This window comes from Tribolium madens, unplaced genomic scaffold (assembly GCF_015345945.1).
Source record: "Tribolium madens isolate multiple individuals breed KSU strain unplaced genomic scaffold, Tmad_KSU_1.1 Scaffold_11;HRSCAF=98;Tcas5.2_LG3b, whole genome shotgun sequence".
NCBI lineage: Eukaryota > Metazoa > Arthropoda > Insecta > Coleoptera > Tenebrionidae > Tribolium > Tribolium madens.
In genome coordinates, this window is record NW_025400975.1 from 2,172,035 (window position 1) to 2,192,209 (window position 20,175).

Consider the following 20,175-nt stretch of genomic DNA (forward strand, 5'->3'; position numbering starts at 1 on the left):
ATTTTTTTCACTTGTTTATCTTTTAGAAAACTTCAAAAGTTTGTAAGTACATGTTTTAAAATTAATTTTAATGATGTCAGTTTTTGTACACAGGGTGTTCAAATAAAATTATTTTAAAACAACCTACTTAAAAATGTGAAAAATTTGTGTTTTATTAAAAAATTGTAATTTTTTAGACAGACTGTATAGATACTTGAAAAACATCATTGGGTGAAGTTCTTTTTGATAATTAGATTATTTTTTCAGAAACTAATACAAAAACACTTTTCTTAAAATGTATACGTTGAAATGTGAAATTTCTTGCATCTCGTCCATGAGTTAGTCCCTCCTTTTTATCACTGTAGTCTTTCTGGTTTTAAACTGGCTTGGGTATTTACGTTATTGTTTATTAAGAATCCATATTTAACAATAACTGAATATTAATTTTATTTACCCATACAATTACCATAATGGAGCTTTCACAATTAAGATGTAAACAAAAATTTTCGAAATACAAATATGTATCATCTTTTTATCAACAAATAAATCAATTGTAATAACTATTACATTTTTTATGATTACATTAAAACTAATATTTTTGTATACAAGAAAATCCAACAATTTTTGAAAAAACAATTCCCGTTAGATATTGCGATATTATATCTAGATCTTCGAAAAAAAGTATGTCAACTAACAATAAATAAAGCAAATGTATCAAGGAAGTGAGTCAAATAAGTACAATAATATCATAAGCTATTGTAGACATTGCAAAATTACATAAACACTTTTCCACATACTTACTTCCTACGTTTCGCGACCTTGACAAAACCACCTCCACGTGCAAGAGTAACTTACCCCACTTAATCATATATTTATTATTTCAAATTCAGTTTTATTCGTAGCTGATTACATAGTAATTGTTCATTTTGGCCAGCAGTGGTGATTTTCAATTGATCGTTTTCCTTAACACATCAGAAAATTTAGGTAAGTTTTTTTTAAACTACATTTGCTATAACTAAATGGGATTTAAATTATATATTTTTTTATTTTTTATTAATTAATTACTGAATAACTGAATATTGTGTTCCATCACAATTTTTGATGAATTTAAACAAATTTTTAGTTTTAAAAAATAAAAGTCAAACAACACTTTTATATATAACCGGAATTTTTAATTAATTAATATTGAATCCATTTGATTAGGACCAATATACAATTTAATAGACTTTGTTCATGACATTCCAAATAACAATTTTATTTAATAGATCTTTAAATTGTATTACGAATTTGTATTTTATTGAGGATGAAATAATACCAATATTTATTATTGTTTTATTATTTTGTAAATAGTTTATATTGAATAAGGTATTGCATTTTACACAAATATTTTTTCTTTGTTACGTACCTCTGTATTCTGTATTCTTTTACATAAAACATGTAATATAATTTTACTAGTTTTTGTAACAAAATTTTAAGACAATTATTTTTTTCCTCATTATCGGTGTTAGAGTAATTAATTTGAGTTATAAGTATACAAATTATAGTTGTCATTAAAATATTATTTTACTCAAAACATAATAAAAATAATTTCTGTCAAAATAGGAATAAATTCTTTTGGGCTTGGTTATAATACCGTACATTTTATGTAGAAGTGTTTAACAACTATGTAGTTTGTTATTTATAAAATGTTTTTGTTATAAAAGACATTGAACGTGCAAGGCGGAAACTAAACTAATATGAACTTGACAATTAAGTAATTATCTTTGTCTCCAATAAGTGTAACTTTCGCTACCTAATTGCAACAGAATACAAGACATGAGTAATATGTTTAAACATGAGAAAGTATACACAATTAGAGATATTTACCCACTTTTTTATTTATCCACTTTATCAATTGTGACGTTAGTAGTTAGAAGATATGTTGTATAGATTAATTTAAATTTACTTCAGTTATTGTAGTGGTTAGAATTCAATTTATATCACGGCCAGTGCACTTTTTACATTTTAAAATGCATAGGAATTTAATAAAACTACATTTGTAAAGCAGCCTTGAAAAACATACATTTAGTTTTATTTAAACTCATTAATCATTATTATTTATTGAAGGGTTGAGAGTTTTAAAAAAAACAATAAGAGAAAGCAGATTTCAAAGTTGATTAGTTCCAACACAGATGCAATTATTTCTTAATTGACTTCTAAATGCTCTTGATGGTTCAATAATGTTAAACAATATTATTATTATGTTATGGAATTTTTTATAATATACAGCATTTAAAATTAAAATGCATGCTGGACTTGGTTCTGAACTCTTCAACTCATCAGGGTGATCAAGAATGACTGTTTGAGTTGGCAACAGAATTAAGTGCATTTTTTTATTCGGTTGTTTGCAACCTTGCAACTGAATATGGTTTTACTTGACAGATATTAAACAAGCTTTTAGGGTTTGTTTTTGTTTAATTTGAATTTATAATGTTAAATAACCAACAAGCGAAACCACTCCAAAAGCAACCCCATTTGTACTATTTTAAAATCAAATTCAGCATTATTGCCAACTCAAACAGTTGGGGATAACACCCCGTAGATTATTTTAAATATTCTCGTATTTTATTTTATTAAACAAAAATTTTTTTTCGAATGTTTTTATTATCTAGTGATTTCGATTATCAATTTCGCATGAAATATGAAATGGAATGTATCTAAATATATGTATGTAATGTAGTTTATCAACGGAATGAATATTGTAACAAAAATTAAATTTATGTGTTAATTAACACAGTTTCAGCAAATTCAGCAAGTTGGTGAAATAAAAAATTGAAAATTACAATGCAAACTAATTTTTTCCGGAAATGAAATTGTGTCTGTTAGTCTGCTAAATTGTTACGGAAATGAGGATTTTCAAACAAATTAATAAAGCTCGTAAATATGGTTCACAATAATAACATACACGTGCATAATTTCATTACATAACGATCTCTTTTTAATAATCGGTTAAACGCAGCTAATACTTAACTTCAACTTCAAATCCATCATGATGAAGGAGGAAAAAAAATTCATTGTGTAATTTAATGTCGTATTACTTTAACGATCATCGTTTCGCAAACTTATGTATGAGAGGTAAATAAATACACACAATTACACTTGCAATTACATTAAAGAAAGTTATACGAAAGTGTTCCATTTCTTATGATGATTTGAAATAAAAACCGCCTCATTGTGAATTTATTTAGGATGCCTGGAACACAGCTAATAATGCCTATCCCTTGGAGCGATAAAAACAGCGGTCTTGTAGAGAAACAATTAGTCTACAAGGATCAAGAAGAGTTTGCTAATCAACTTATGAAAATTGCGGGGAATGAACTTAGAGAGGATGAAAACACACGGAAACAATGCTTGGAACAACTCAGGGAATGGATCAAGAAAAATCAGGACATTGAGAATTGCCTCACTGGTAGGTTATTGCCTTTTTTGGTTGATGTAGTGGCGGAATTTTTAAGGGTGAAAGAGGACTAGTTACAGTTTGTTTCTAAGATGAGAGATGGCGCGGAATATCTACTACAGTGCAGCCTCTTTTATCCGAATCTCGTTTTAATCCAAATTATTTCGAACAGTGATTACACTATATTTTCTAAAATAGTGGCATATAGAGGGTGCTTAATAAAGATTACGAAAACAATTAAATCTGAAATCTAGTTGTTTGTTTTCAAAATTCTTTGCTACTTTTACATCAATTTTTAAAATTTACAGAACAGAAATTCTATAGATTACAAGGTAAACTGTAGCGTCATCTCAGCTAAATCACCCTTTACATTTTAACGCATTCAAGAATTTTTCAATAAGTTAATTTCAATTTAAAATTAATTTAGTATATTAATTAGAGGGCGATTCAAATGAATGATTTATCAAAATTTGTTGGTTTTTGTGTCCCTGTATAAAAATAATAACAAAATTTTTTAGAAAATCTTTTATCTTTTAATTTTTTTATTTAGTGTTACTGCAGAGTTAATTAAAATTCAGAACAGAATGATTCAACAAGAAAGATTGCTTTCAAACATGGCCATTATTCTGTAGGTTTGTCAAAAATATTTATTTCTCAAGTATTTTATTTTTAATATTACTGAATTTCGATTCGCTATAATTTTGATACTATTTTAATAATAATTGGAATCATATACAGAATGATTGAAAAGTGTTTTTTTAATATTTCTTAGAATATGATCTGGTCTAATATTTAATTTATCTTAGATATATTATTTTATATTATTGCTCTGGATTTTAACAGTATTTAATTCAAATTAATTACAAAATAATTCAGCAAATTTTTTAAATACCTTTTTTCACTAACTTAAAAATTTCTCAATCATTTCAAGATATTTTTTCCTAAAAAAATTTATTGTTTCTCCAAGTCTTTGGTTATTAAAACTTATTATAATTTCAGTTTTTAGCCCAAAAATTTGTCATGGTTTATCGAGATTTGATTATTTTACAAAAAATCTGAAAAAAGCCACATACACAAAGAAAAAACAAAATTTTTGGTGGCAAATACTGATTGAGATATTCTTTTAACAAATTCACCCTCTACAGTATGTCCCCGGATTGAGTTTACAAGAGAAAAACATTTTTTTATCTTTGATTTTGATCAAGAGAAAAATGAACTTTTCTTTGAAGAATAATCGATTGTCGCATCTTCTTTATATTGTTTATATAGACAATTTTTCTCTTTTAAATTGGATTGGATTAGGTTTAAATTTTCGCCCCTTTTACAGTCTTAATAAACTTTGAAGTTTCCGCAAAGTTTAATTACGTGTTGCTACTAATTTAACATTGTGTTCCGTAACAAAGTCTGAAAACTCAAGTTAGAGGTTGAAAAAGCACAAAATTTGTTATATTTTCCTTTTAGATGACAGATTTCTTCTCCGTTTCTTACGAGTGAAGAAATTCAGTATACTCATGGCTGAACAAACCCTTTTGAAATACTTAAACTTCAGAAAAAGATTTAAAGAATTTATGTACGGTCTGGATCATCTTAAAAGCCCTCTCATTAACAATGGGTATTTAGATCGGCAATAAAATTACTCTCTTTGACAAAATTCACTTGTAGATATATTTTTGCAAGCCCTTTTAGAGATGCTAATGGAAGGAGAGTTATTATTTATAATATAAGCAAAGTCGATCCTCATCAATTTACCGGAACGGATGTTGGCTTAGCTCACGCTATCACTTACGAAACTCTTTTGGCCGACGAAGAGAACCAAATCGCTGGTGTTAACCATGTTTGTGATGCTAATGGCCTAAGTGCTGCTTTTCTGACTCTGTGGTCCATCACAGAATTCGCAACAATAATTCGTTGGGGGGAGGTTTGCACTTAAGTGATCTCACTGACAAAATTAATCAATTTTATGATTTCAGCAATCCCTACCAATGAGACACAAAGAAATCAATCTTTTAAACTTTCCATCAGCTCTAAAGTATGTCTATGATTTTGTTCATTCTACAATTAAGAGTGAAAAATTAAAAAACAGGATTATGGTAAGTGTTTGTTTAAACTGTATCCACAACTATAAGTTTTTTTTTAGATTCACAGCTCTTTGAATGAATTGCATAATAAAGTAGACAAAAAGTGTCTCCCTCTGGAATTAGGAGGTGTTATGCCTGCAAAAGAAATGGCAGAACTGTGGAAAAAAGAATTAGCTGCGAAAAGAGAACTTCTGCTATCTTATGACGCCATGAATTTGTTAAGTGACAAAGGTATAATATGCAGACGAAATTTACCTAACGAGGATAATACCGGAGTTGGAAGTCTTCCTGGAAGTTTTCGAAAGCTTGAAGTTGATTAAGTTTGTTTAAATTAAAATTTATTTTTTATTGTTTGTTTTAGAGTAACAATAGTTTGTTAATTTTAACTTCATTGTTTGTTAAGTTAAAACACACCACTCTAATCATCACAAAACTGTAGAATGTAGTTAGATCCGTAAGCATCAAGAGACAAGAAACAATTTTGTTTACTTTCTAGTACATAGCTTTATAATTTTATTGTTATATGTTTGCTTTAATAATTAGTTTTTAGTTTAATTAGTTTTTTATATAACACAAATCTGTTTGTGCAGCGTCATAGCGTCTCATAGTCACGACATAATGCTTAATCTTAATTTAATAAACGCACAATTTTAATTATTAATAAAGCATTAAATTTCTTTGTGGGAAATATTCAGAGTATATAAATTATTATCACAGTTCTGTAGAAATAATTAATAGCCAAAGACTGAAGTATTAAGTAATTCCCTTGCATTCCGATAGAACGTCTTGAACATTTTTGGCCAGATCAATGAAGAATTTATTTCCTCCCCAGATCGCGGTATTAAAACATCGTTTTAATTTTCCCTCCGTTATCGCCACTTTGAGGAATATTTTTGTCGATTCAGCTTGTCTAAATGTCGGCGCTTTCGTTTCTAATTTGTCTAAAAGAATTTTTTTCTTGATTAAGTAGTCTCGAGAATAGAATTGTTATTACCCAAAAAAGCAACAGTCACAGTATCATTAACCATATAATTTGGGAAAGAAGTTTCAAATTGCCATCCTCTTCCCTCGAAAATTCTACCGTCTGCAGTCATTATGAAATTGTACGAGATGTCGGGTTCTTTCCACTGCAGCATATGTTTTAATTGTAATTCCTGGAGGAGTTTGGCACAGTGGGATTTGCTGTCGCAGCTAGTGGTATTTGTTGGAAGAAATAAAACTCTTCTTACAGGAAGTTCCAACTTTGGCATTGTTGATGAAGGTACGTGAGCTTGCCACTGTTCTCGAACTGTAATATTGTAGACTCCTGGAGCTTTCCATTCGTGTCCTGCAAGTTTTCGATAAGAGGAAATTTATAGAAAAGAGATTCTAGTCATGGCATTTCTTGCGAAATAAGCGTTTTAACAAAAACTTACCTTCTGTTGCAAGCAGATAAATGCCAATTGCTAGTCCACTAATTAAAATTGAAAATAAAAATATAATAAAAATTTTATCTTGGATTCGTAAACTTTTCCTTTGATGAAATGCGGGCAAGAGAGCTGATTGTTCATTTTCGTCATCTGCTTGAATTGAATAACATAGAGGATGATAATCTTGATCAGAAATTTCTAAAATTTTTATGTAATAATCTACATATTTGGTATTTGCGAACTGTTAGGTACTTACGTAGATTGGTCAAGGGGTTACTGCCACTCATTTTAGTTTAACCTTCTTGACACTATAAAACAATCTCGTTTTTGTGGTCTTCATGTGTACATAGGGAAATATACCGCAATGCGAATGATAAGAAAACTATAGATAAGATGGTCAGGTTCCTATAGTTATTAGATACAGGCTTATCTTTTATGTAAACAATTTAGAAAAAATTGTTACAAGCCGTCAAAGGTTAAACTTACAAATAAGATTCTTTAGAAATACCTAAATACGGAATCTTTTTTATAATTAGTGTATAATAAAACTGATGATTAGAATAATAAAATTGCAAAAATCAAGTTCAAAAGTCGGGTGTTTTAATAGTTAAACAAGGAATGTATTTCTTCAGTAATGCAAGTCATTAAAAAAAAATTTGATCCGCAGGCGTCACAAAAGTGACCACTTTTACGACTAAATGTGACAAGTAAATGTTTTACTTTTCTATTTTTGTGCCTCAACATCCATAACATTATTGACAATTAAAAATTTTGCTTCCTTCTTGTCTCTTTCGCTGCTTCAGTAATTTTTGAAGAGGTGCATTGTAAATCTTCGACACTTTACACTACTAACTGCACTAGTTAAATTAATAAACACTTACGAAAATTTAAACAGAAAATGCTAGACTGACACGTTATATTTGTTTATAAGCTTAGTTATGATTTTATTATTTTGTTCATTTATTTCCTAATTGTAGGTAGTGTTGGTTTTTACTCTCGATCTGAATACGTTTTCGGATAAAATAGTATATGTTATTTGGAGTAAAAGTGAGTTTATGTGGCTCAGCTGAATTATCTGTTTCACTACGTTCGTCAAATAATATTCTATTCTAATCCCTCTAACTTGACTTTTTTCTGAACAAAATTAACGATAAAATTTCAGGGTTTTTAATTACATAACCAATTATACTGAAAATAATTATATAAAAGGTGTTTTTTTTTTAATTTGGCGTCAAAGCTATCCATGAAAGTTCGATTGTGAACGAACCATCGTACTGAAAGTCATTAATCTGACATTTGACTCCTCGCCGGGCGTATTGAAAATTGTAGTCCATTCACAACACATTCGTATAACAGCCAACTGTGACGCCAAATTTAAATAAATAAATACTACTAAATAAACACCCGTTACTATCCACCACAAAATGTTTAACTTCAATTAACCACTCAGTTATTACAGCAATAAAATAAATGTGTTTTAGAAAATTTACCAAATATTATTGGAATTTTTTTCTTGTTTGCAACACATGTTAGAAATTGTATTTTTCTAAATTTGCAACAACTTTTTTTAATTATATATTTATTAATAATTCTGAAGACTAAGTTTGCTTTTTTAAAACTAAAATAAAAAAATATAAAAACACCAAATTTTAATGACCGACAAGGCAATACAACATTGTTCTAAACAATATTTTTTAAATTATTTATGATCTGTTTTTAAATGTACAGACTAAGATGACAAGCAACACAAAATACATTCCACAATTCCATTGACTAATGTCTACTTTTAAAAAATAAGATGTCAGTGCATTATTGGTGGCAGACAACTAGGAATACTTATACAACATAATACATCAAATGACTCATGTTTTATACAGAGTGGTTTATTTGAAATCATTACTAGTTTTTTCTTGAAATCTCTAAAATGTAAAAAGACGAGTAAGGTTTTCGTTTCTTTGACAAAATAAACAAAAGTGTACTGACTTTTTAATTCGTTTTAGTTTAATTCAAATAAAGTAAAGACAAATAATTTTTATTTGGAGACATAAAATAGGTAGGTACACAAAAACAATTTCATCATCTAATAAACTATCCTACTTAAAGTTAAAACAAAATTAATGTTAAGAAAACGTTACAGCACGTATGAGGACTAGAAACAATATTATGTAATAATAAATACATCTTAACTATCGAGTTAAAAAGATTTCAACTAATTGAATATTATATACAAAATAGATAATTTTCAGCGACGTTTAATAGAAAATGTCGAAAATACAATAAAGTATGTAGTTACAAATCTACAAATATGGCTATAAAATGAATTAACGACTTTCAATTAATTGTACCGTTAGCTCGTAAATTTTTTGTGACCACATTTTATAGTAGACGTTTTCTATCCAACATCCTGTTTTTCAAAGACACTTTAAAAAGAGATACATAAGTTTAAAAATGTTGTATGTACAGTGTTGGTCAGATATATTTTTAAATCCCTATGATATCAATACTGTAGAAAAATGTTTAAGAGTAATTCAAAAATTATTTAGATTTTTTGTAAATGGAAAATATTCGATATAAATAAATATTGCTCACTTTACGGTTTATAGTGTATACAGTTTTAAGCATTCACAGTTTAGAAAATTTGAAATATACTCACATTTATTACTTACTATTCGAAAAAAAAAGATACAAAAATAAAATTATTTTATAATTTACTATAAAACCTAAAGGCACTACTAATGGTTAAAATTTCTAAATTACATACATCTCTTAACGAAACATTAAAACATTTGTTCTGACAATAAACGACAACGAAGGTTTTTTCTAAAAAGGAGGAACGTGCTCTGAGACATTGTTGGTTATTATGATTGATTTTGATTTAGTTTTTTATTTCTTTCTCTTTGATTTCATTGTCGATTTTCCGCCAACGCTCCAAGTTTTCCTGACACATGTCTAATAAAGGTTTGGTTTCGGGAATTAAGGTATATAGCAAACTATAACAAGGAACACAAATGCCAGTTAGGAACCCCACTTGAGAGGCGGCTTGCTGGTCAGGTTGGTGCCTATCCATCATCGGAATCGGCATCCTCCCCGCCTGTCTTTCGGCATCTCCTTGCTCATAAAACTCCTCAAAAATCACTTTAACGGTTTCGACTTGGATATCCCACGGCTTGGCACTCGCACTGAGATCACTGCCGGTCATGGAGATGGCTTGCAGTAATAACCGGTGCTCCAAGTTGTTCCACGAGAACGAATTGTTTTGGACCAGTTGGCTCAATTTGGCTTTGTTGGGGAAGAACACTGCTAAGTCGGTGGCGAGGATGCAGTGCTTAAGCAAACTTAGGACTTGTTTGTACTCTGAACTCGAGAGTTTGGCAAAGATATTATGGCCCTCCTGCAAAGTTTAACGATTGCTTGAGAGCGTGCTAGACGGGAAATGTTTAGAAAAAAATCACTAGTGACGGTTAACAAGCCAGGAAAATTGAAATTTATTAGCAACAAAATTATAAGTAGCTCAACCCACACAGATGTCTAATTTGTTACACCAGTTTAGCTATTACAATGATTTAAAGGCGTGAAATTATCCGTAAGTAGGTAGGTAGGTATTTTAAACAGTTTATACTACCTATTAAAGTTTTCAATTTAAGACTAATAAAAATAAATTGTCTGGTATTATTGAAGGAACAAATTGAAACAAATTAAATACAATCAAATAACATAATGATTTTTCTATTTCTATTCTATTTCCCTCACAAAATTTAAGACAATCAAATTTCTGAGATTCATCCAATCACTCATAATTTAGCAAATGTGCAAATTATCGATAATTTACCGTTGTGCCAAATTATTGCAAATCTGATTGGATGAATCTTAGAAATTTGAAAGATTTGTTTGATATACCTACACATATTTTTTCTAATTTTGCATAATGAAATAGTATATTAATGAACGCATTTGGTAAGGCAAGTTTTGTTGAAGTTCAGGTTTATGAAACGAGCAATGAAGCGCGAGTTTGATAAAGAACGAGTTCCCACAAATGACTTATGAAACAAGTTTTCGATACTATTTTTCCTATTTTGTGCGTTTTATGTAATTTTTAAACATAAAAGTGGATTTGTTTAAAATTTAGGAACTTTTGCCCCAATAACGTGGTGGTTGGAGATAAATATCACAAAGGTTGAAAAATTCGATTTTTGAAATGTCAAGTCTCGAATATTTGTCAAAATTTTGTTGAACTAACAATGAATACCGCAAATATTTCATGCACACCACCTAAAAATGAGAGAAATCGCTCAAAACGCCGCGAAAATCACCATTACCAACTTGTAGAAAGTAAATTGTACAACTAGTCTATTTCAGCACCCAAATTGGTGTTGAAATGGCACATTTCACAAGCATCGGTTTTGGTATCGAAATAAGTTTTCTTTCAAGCGTTTTTTAATTTAACTATTTACTTTCAGAAAAAATAATTCGTGAAAGATAAAGTGCTATGTATAAATGAGGAGCTGACTTTCAAAAAGCAGTTTGTCCAAATTTGCATTTTTGCAGTAGAGAGCAAAAACTGTCCTTCTCTTAAGAAATGATTTTAATGTTTTATACCAGTGCCAATAAATGTGAAAAAATATGAACAAATTGTACACTCATTTTACGGCTGAAATACTTAGGCATTTTATTACAAAACACAAATATGTTTTGAACATAATTCAGTTTGATTGTCAAAGAAGGACTTAATGCTCTTTATAGGTCAATTTTTTTTATTTTGGTATTTATATATCCTTTAATAAACAAATTTGTACATATTGCACCTCTTCCTCAACTGCACATGCGCATTCTTCATCGTCTTCTTCATCGGTTTTAATGGTGGTGTGACTTCTTTTGAGCAAAAATTCTTTTGGCAGCGCTTTATTTCTGTTATTTTTTTAAGTGTCCCAACACATGGGACTAAATGTAGTTTGAATGTCTAGGCAACTTTCAATATTTTTATATCATAGGACAAAATGCGATATCTCACGTTTGTGATAACTCCTTTGAAATTTTGTTAAATTCTAAATTCTTGGAAACTTATTGACAAACAAAGGAAATGGTTCATAATTTAATAGATAAAATAAAACTTTTTCTTATACCTTTTTCTTGGATTCAAATTACTTTGACCAAAATCATTTTTAAAACTATAAATCTTCTCACATACATATTTACTCTCCTTACAAGTTCTAACAGCATTAATTTTTTCATAATAGTAGTAACATCTTCTGGTAGGGCAAAATATTAATTCGGCGATAAGCCAATCCTCTGTAAGAAGTTATAAGTTTAAAGTTACTTTAGCATTTTGATAATTTTATTTAATTCTTAAATTATAGTTGAAAAATGGGTTTTCTGCAACAGACAGTATAGTTTGTATGTTAAAACGGGTTTCAGTCTTTATACCTTTAACACAATATTCTGTGGTTCCTCAAGAATCAAATTTAGACCTCTTACTTATTTTTCTGGACTACATCAATGACATTACTAACGCTATCAAATCCTCCTTCTTTAAATTATACTGGATACATTTTCGTAAAGAATATTAACTTAATTTATGTATAAAAATTACGAAGATATGAGAGTTTAAATTTTGCACTTTGACTCTATTTATTTCTGTTGAAAAAAAGGCTATTAGAACAGGAAACAAGAAAGCTGTATCCTGAATTGTTACTCTGTTTAATGTTATTTGTGGCTTTTATTGACAAAATTTTTGTAGCTTTAATAAATAATTATTAAAAAACATATACAAGATCATCAGTATCATTAAATAGACATAAAAAATGTCAAATGTCAAAAAATAAATGTCAAAATTTTTTGACAGATAGAATTTTTTGAAATTTTTTCTATGTTCCTGGTAACCTATCTTACTTGAAATTTTTCTCTGGGGCGCGAGTTCTGGCGCATCCTGTATAGCCTGTAGCGCCACCTTCATCTCAATCCATAACAAAAAGACAAACTGCATTTTGAAAGTCTGCTCCTCAAATGTACTAAACTCTGCATTTTTTTAAAGAAAATATTATTCTTTTGTGGGAATTTAAATTGGCCGTACTTATTGATTGCATTTTCATTTACCGCAGTATGAATTTGGGGAATTTTCATCATGTTGCGGAATAATTTACCCAAGTTGTGAGTTTATCTTGAAAAAACCCTCTGAATAATTTATGATATTGTTGATGGAGCTGCTCATTAAATCCCTGGAGCCCATAAAATGTTAATTAATTGTAATTCTGCAATTAACAATTGTCGAGCGTTTGCAATGTTTGGTGTAATGATTAAAAATTAATGAGTGAAACTGACCTGTTGTAATATGGTGACTGTTTGATTGAAATGGTGATGTTCCATCGTCGATGTGGAGTAGATAGCTGCCAGCGGGGATTCCGTGTCCAACATAAATTTGTTGTTTTTCCCGCGGTGGTCGAGATCATGACACAGTGCCCCTATGTATAATGCCAAGCACTGAAATTACAACACAACTGTTATAAACTGAACAGAGACTGACAGGACAGGAAGTCATTAGAGAGGACAAATAAGGAAGATGAAAAATATTAACATCACGATGGCATTGTTATTGTTGTTCCTCAACTTTAATGATCAACAATTTCTTGTTTGTTCAACTAATTGACTTCGACGGGGTCAAAAAAGAACATACTTGATGTATCTACACCGAATCTGGATCACGAACTAATTACCTTTGTGTTCGAATCGATTCGTTCTAATGAAAAGCTTCTATGTTTTATTCAGCGTTTACGTTAAAAGTAAGTCCAGACTTTGAAGTAAAACCTTCATTAAAAATCGTATTCTGGTCAGGTAGTTGATCAAACTTTTAATAAATACGGATTTCTATAGCACGAACCTAAATGGAGGTTTATGCCGAATTCGTACGCATGTAAATACAACTTTTTTATGAGGATAATTGAATATAAATATAAAAGCGTGCAGTGACGGTCGTGTAGAGCTTTTTATAAGGGATTTCACGTCGGTAGCTGTTAATTCTTCATTCACCCTCAATTCGCAGGAAATATTGGATATGATTTATTTATAGGTTTTCGAACCATCAAAATGGTGATGTTGAGTTTGAAGTGCGAAATTGATTAGTAAATACCTTTTTCAAACGAGAATTGAATAATTCAGTCCATTTAAGTATAAATGAATCAAAATAAACAAGAAATTACTGCAAAAATAAAGGATGACCAACAAAGTAATGGTTTTCAAATTTTGAAAACTCAGGTAGAGGAAAAGCCAAGAAAAACTCTCTTAAACTTCAGTACTTGATTTAAGTATCTAATAAAAACGCAGTTTTATTTTTAAAATAAGAAAGTTGGTCTAACCGAGAGTGTCGTTATCTTGAAAATATTTTTTATAGTTCAAAAAATGAACGTTCAAAAAGGAGTAGTACCTAGAAAAATAATGGTCTGCTGTGCTTGTACTACGAGTATATAGGGTGTTTCAGAACTCGCGCCCCAGAGAAAAATACTTTGAAACAAGGAAGCTAAATTGTCACTATGTTTAACATTATTCGTAGCTTTTATTGGCAAAAATTTTGTACCTTTACTAAATAATTAAGAAAAACCATATACAAGATCATCAGTAATATTAAATAAAAATTAAAAAAATGTGTCAAATGTTAAACAATAAATGTGAAATTTTTTTGACAGATAAAATTTTTTAAACATTTTTTCCATGTTCCTGATATCTATTCTTACTTGAAATTTTTTTCGGGGGTGCAAGTTCTCAAATACTTTGTATAGTTAGGAGGTAAACACTAGTGCATTTGTAACACTCGCCTCTGTGCAGCTCATATTACAAACTACTCGTATCACAATGAGTGTTTGTTACACTTTTTTAAAATTTACTACACTGGATGCCAAAATTAATCGGACAACTAAAATTTTGCGATTTTTCACATTGTTATTCTTTGTCGGATTTCGACGAATTTTTATTTGGCTTAAAGAAAAAACTTTGTAGATCATTTTAATTTAATTTAATAACATTTCTAATTTTGTATTCTAAATGTGATACTCAATAGACGAGGGCACTGTTTTTTTACTTATTTTTATATTGAGCTGTAGTGTGTGATAGAGACAAACTTAAGTTTTTACTGATTTCAGATTATTGCCCATTCTTTTCTAAAAGATGTACCACATTTTCCATAATTTTAATTCTTGAGACATGAGAGATATACAGGGTGAATATAAAGTATGAAACCAAGCGGTTTTATTTTTAATCATTTGCCTCTAGAAAATAATAATTAATATAAAGTAAAGTAATATAAAAAATGTGATCGTATTTTCAGAACGAAATTTTGTTTTGTTTTTGAGTTATGCGATTTTTTTTTGTCAAAATTACAATTTATATGAAAAATTTTTTTTTGAAAAAATTAATTTTAAGCAGATAGTTGTAATCCTTAGAGTATAGCTTTTATGAGAAAAATGATTTTATAGTGGGTTGCCATTTAAAAAAAAATTTCTTTTTGTAGAACTCAAAAACAAAAGGAAATTTCGAAAAATTATATTCTTGTTAAATCATCACATTTTTATAGTACTTTATCACTCATCAGTTAGTTTTTTCAAAAAATAAATAGTTTAAGCAAAAAACGTTTGGTTCCATACTTTTTATTCACCTGGTAGATAAACCTTCAAAAAAAGCATTACATTTCCAATTTCAATAAATGCTCGTATTAAGTAGGCCGAATATGCCAAAGCGTCAAAATAGGCACATGAAAGCTTCTAATAATTAACCGTTTTACTTGTTGTACTGAACTTGATAATTTTTTCAATTTATTTTTTGGTGTTTGTTGCGTGTTTCTGTTGCGATTTTATGTTAAAAATAAGTTTCGGTTTAACTTCCATAACTACCTTTTTATGTAGCCTACTTTCTAAACGAATATTTAGTAACATTAGAAAAACATCTTTTTCAATGCTTTGAACCTCTGAAACACCAGGAGAAAAAATTTGAAAGAAATTGGTCCTCATTCAGAAAATAACGGGCAATAATCTGAAATAAGTAAAAACTTAATTTTGTCTCTGTTGCACACTACAGCTCAGTATAAAAAAGTAAAAAAAACAGTGCCTTCGTCTTTTGAGTATCACATTTAGAAGACAAAACTAGAAATGTTATTGAATTGAATTACAATGTCCTGCAAAGTTCGTTTTTTAAGCCGAACACAAATTCGTCGAAATCCGACAAAGAATAACAAAATATTGCATTGTGAAAAATCTAAAAAATTATACTTATATTTTTAATTTATTATTATTATTTTGTTGGAAAAACAACTCGTAGTCTGTGTTTGATAGAAAGAGAGGTTTAGGTATGCTTAATCATTAACAGGATAAATTCAAAGAAATATGAAACTGGGAGCAAATCAAGTGGTTTAGAATTGTACTGCTGCTGGATTATATTACAAATACAAATGTTTTACAAACTAGTGTTTCGAGAATACAATACAAACATAACCAGTATTGAAGAAATTTAAATGAATAATGCGTAGAGAAAATAATACGAACATAATCAGATTGTGATTCACGCTAAGTAAATTGGTAAAGGATCCAATTAACTTGTATTTGCTATTTGGGAAAATCGTTGAATTATTTTCATCAACGTGTTATTGTATTTCAATATTGGCTTTAGAAATTGATGGATGTCTTGAATAAAAGCAGCTATTATTGTTCGTTCCTCTCATATTTGATTTGCTTGATATTCACATTAACCTCGTTTAAACTTTCAAGTGAATTAGGCCTTCGCAAAACTGTTAAAAAGAAATACTCACTTCGTTAGGCCGAAAAGCGCCCGCCGAATGCTTTATGAGGCTGTACATGGAGTTGGCAACGGAGAAGCCGTGAGTCCAATTATGATACGGCACCCTTCTGTAATTCTTTTTTACAGTCAATGAGAACCTCATGAGGCAATTCTTGTCGAATTTGCCGAGGCCGAAGAGGTCGATGAACATGTACATTGCGTAGATGGCTTTATGAAAATCTTCGATTTGGAAGGGATTGAAGTAGTAATCGTCGATTCCTACAATTTTCTCGGGAATTCCTTCTCGCACTGCAATTTGATATTCCTCTTCGGTGCAGCTATTGTGGTAACTTAATACTTCGAGAGCCACTCTATATTTCTGTTCGGATTTTCGGATTTTGTCGTAGAGTTTGGCGTGATGTAAGGCCAGTCCACAATAAACGGCAAACATTTCGAAGGCTTCCTCGTCCTCGATGGTAAATAGGCCGGAATGTTTGTTCACCATCTGGACCACTCCGATGACTGATCCTCTTATAAAAATTGGCATACACAATATGGTCTTGGTTCGATAACCTGAAAAACATAGCTGAAATGTAGTCTGCTATACTCCGCTGAAAATTTCTGAAAATAGTAGATTGTTTCATACTCGTAATTCGAATAAATGGCGGTTTTTAAAAGACATGTTTGATGTTCATATTTTGGTTTCAAATTAAATAGAATTTCGATATTTTTGGAGCGTTAAAATAGGCTAAAAAATTAAAGTCAGGTTTGAAAAACGTTCTGTAGCAGACACGGGAGACGAACTTTTCCTAGAAATAACCCGTTTTAAGACCGAAAATCTGAAAAATGTTTGAAAAAAATGCTGTTACTAAATAGTCGATATTAAAATTGTTAATATTTATTACATTTATATATCACAAAACTCAACGTCAGCTTCCTCAGGATCTGTCCATTTTTAAAAAATTTAGATAATTTTTTGTAAGAGAAGTAATACTTTAATCAGATAAATACAAAAAATGTAATTAAATATTTATTTCTGTAAAACAAGTACTTAACGTCTATAAAAGAAGTATAATAAAACTTTAATCTCGTTGGCATACGCGCAACGTGGAGAATGAAGATGCTGGATAAAATGTAGTATATCACTCATGGATTGTTAAATATAACACTTAAGAAAGATTATGCAACAAAATGCACTAGTATTGTCATTTTTTTGTAAATAACCTATTAAAAACTGGAGTAATATTAAAGAAATTCCCTTTAATTTTGGCTACTGAAATTTGTTTATTATTGAATTTGCAGACTTGCTATTAGCGTTGTTTTTGTTGGCAGAAATTGTGATGTAATAGGAATACAAGTATTTACATTATTATCATTAGTAATTATTACTATAATAATTAATTTACGATCACATTAGTGTGAATTATAGTTATTTAACTCGTCGAATAAATAACTATTATCTGTGTAAAGCATATAACTTGCTAAACCAAGATTTTGACTTTTAAATTACCGGAGAATAGTTATTTTCGAATTGTCTTTTCATTGGATAGGATTTTATTGGAAAGCGTTACCACACGGGAAAGAGAAATTTAAATTCGTAATTTTGCACCCACAGAAACGCCAATCAACATTTTGTTAAATACCGATTATTTTCTTTCCACTGAACTTTAATTACGAGTGCATGATTAGTAAAAATTTCTGTTCATCCTCATATTTCAAAGTGGAAGCTATTCCTTTAGCGTGGACCGAATTAAAGTTAGGGTTAACAACTATCTCTCGTATTGTATAAAAGCCTGAAACTTCTCTCCCTCTCAAATGGAAGTGGCACTTAACGGTAATTGCAGTTTTTAATTGTACCAAAATTGGAATTACTGATCTTTTGTGTTGGTAATTGTAACTTCAATATATCCAACCTTTACCAATATAGCACCGAAGTCGTAATTAGTGAGTTTTAAGTAAAAATTATTTTTTCAATTATTTATTCCAAAAATTTACATGCAGGGTATTTTTCATCTATTGCTGTAGCACAAAAAAAAATTTAAAAATCACCTTAACATAATTAAGTCATTTTTTATGCAGAATGTTCTATTTTGATGTAACACCATTTCCCTTGACATTTCCTGTGTGATTTGCCTCATTTTAACATCTACTAGATATTTCACTTGAAGTACCTTTCTCATTTAGAGAAAAAAAGTTGGGCTGGTGCCTCGATTTTACAACACCGTCAATATCTATAACTTCGTTTTGACTTATTACTCAACTTTTCTTTAAAAACTGTGTAGAAAACGAGTACAGTTTATATGTTTTTAAAACAATTTTAACAATTTTTGTTAGAAATTTGCTTACTGTTAAGGAAACATCATTTAAATAATGAAAAATCACTCAGTGTACGATTAGAGGTAAATTTTTCTGAATGTCAAAAAATAACAAAGCTGAATGAAAATCACAATTTGAAGTTTTATTAAAATGTGTAGCCAGTCGTCTGCCATTTGCATGCATTGTTAATTTTTTACCCTGATGGTAAACGGATTGTAAAATTTTTAATTTTTTCTCTATACGGTGCTATACCAATACATACAATACAATTACTAAATTATTTTTATACCTAAATCATAATTGATACTCTTTAACAATTGGCTTCAAAACACTTAGCTCATTATTGTTCAATATTCCTTTAATTCACAATAACTTAATTTACCATAATGTAAATAAAAATTTTAAATGCTCTGTCTCTAGTTTAGTTACATGTGGAGATGATGTGGGGATCAAATATTCAAATTTTTTACCCAATTCTATGACTTTCATTTAGCAGCAAATAGATGAACAAACAGAGATGATGTGAACGTTTACTCTTTATATTTTGAGGTGCTAACCTAATAATTGTTTATTGAAGTAACTTCAATAACGGAAAATCTAACCTACTCCAAAAAATTAAAGGTACCAAAAATTTTCCTCATCGAAAAATGGTCAAACCTAGATTAAAAAAAAATTCAAGCTTAAGTTTCTAGTTTTGAGATCTTTTGTCAAATATTTTTTATGTGCTACAGTTATCACGCAATTCTAAGTAATAGCGCGAGAAAAAAAAATACTAAATTTTTATGTTTTTGTTTTTGGTCCAAGGTCGTGGGGAATTTATTTGTAGTTAAGTCAATGCATAGGCCGGATAGCATGTTTGTGTACCTTTAATATGCTTTCTTCATATTCTCTTTTCGTCAATTTGTCGCTGAGATATCTTAGCAACCAATGACCACACAGAGAATAAAAGAGTAGTGTCAAAAACTGAAATAAATGTCTTACAAGATTCTTCTAATATTGATGGGGAGACGAATGATTTAGGGTGTTTTTACAGCTCAAAGTATTCCCCACAGCCCTGCTAATTTTTAAATCGATCCATCAAACCGTTTTGCAAAAGAATTAAAGGAACAATTCTACACATTGTTTCTGAACATCGTCTAATCTTCGCCAAGATGAGAAAAACAATCTTTTACAATTTTGCATTAGTTAAATTTAAAAAAACAAT

General features: G+C 29.6%; 3 protein-coding genes across 5 annotated transcripts in view; 1 reads left to right on the forward strand and 2 right to left on the reverse strand.

The window, feature by feature from the left end:
* The first annotated feature begins 881 nt into the window (after nt 1-881).
* On the forward strand, nt 882-6,154 carry LOC123016169 (retinaldehyde-binding protein 1). Its single transcript, XM_044416404.1, has 6 exons — nt 882-963; nt 3,207-3,427; nt 4,877-5,027; nt 5,078-5,333; nt 5,386-5,505; nt 5,553-6,154. The coding sequence occupies exons 2-6, from the start codon at nt 3,208-3,210 to the stop codon at nt 5,811-5,813; spliced, it is 1,008 nt and encodes a 335-aa protein (XP_044272339.1). The 5' UTR covers nt 882-963; nt 3,207; the 3' UTR covers nt 5,814-6,154.
* Nucleotides 5,816-7,312, reverse strand: LOC123016178 (peptidoglycan-recognition protein LF-like). The gene is made up of 4 exons (XM_044416415.1): nt 7,159-7,312; nt 6,909-7,100; nt 6,488-6,820; nt 5,816-6,434 (listed from the first exon to the last, which is right to left on the reverse strand). The coding sequence occupies exons 1-4, from the start codon at nt 7,187-7,189 to the stop codon at nt 6,247-6,249; spliced, it is 744 nt and encodes a 247-aa protein (XP_044272350.1). The 5' UTR covers nt 7,190-7,312; the 3' UTR covers nt 5,816-6,246.
* A 1,222-nt stretch (nt 7,313-8,534) lies between these two features.
* LOC123005795 (probable 3',5'-cyclic phosphodiesterase pde-5) overlaps nt 8,535-20,175 on the reverse strand; it is a 52,984-nt gene continuing 41,343 nt past the window's right edge. For all 3 annotated transcript variants that reach the window (XM_044399763.1, XM_044399772.1, XM_044399779.1), the window contains 3 exons: nt 16,687-17,228; nt 13,218-13,376; nt 8,535-10,293 (listed from right to left, as the gene is read on the reverse strand). In XM_044399763.1, the coding sequence (XP_044255698.1) occupies nt 9,778-10,293; nt 13,218-13,376; nt 16,687-17,228 (1,217 nt within the window). In that variant the 3' untranslated portion in view covers nt 8,535-9,777. The remainder of the gene's footprint in view (nt 10,294-13,217; nt 13,377-16,686; nt 17,229-20,175) is intronic.

Bases quoted from the DNA above. Each gene is read 5' to 3' on its own strand.
- LOC123016169 (XM_044416404.1), top strand. From the start codon at position 3,208: ATGCCTGGAACACAGCTAATAATGCCTATCCCTTGGAGCGATAAAAAC. The intron at 5,028-5,077 runs GTATTTAGATCG...ATTCACTTGTAG, and splicing joins AGCCCTCTCATTAACAATGG to ATATATTTTTGCAAGCCCTT. The intron at 5,334-5,385 runs GTTTGCACTTAA...TTATGATTTCAG, and splicing joins CAATAATTCGTTGGGGGGAG to CAATCCCTACCAATGAGACA.
- LOC123016178 (XM_044416415.1), bottom strand. From the start codon at position 7,189: ATGAGTGGCAGTAACCCCTTGACCAATCTAC. The intron at 7,101-7,158 runs GTAAGTACCTAA...TAAAAATTTTAG, and splicing joins TAACCCCTTGACCAATCTAC to AAATTTCTGATCAAGATTAT. The intron at 6,821-6,908 runs GTAAGTTTTTGT...GAAAACTTGCAG, and splicing joins TTATCTGCTTGCAACAGAAG to GACACGAATGGAAAGCTCCA.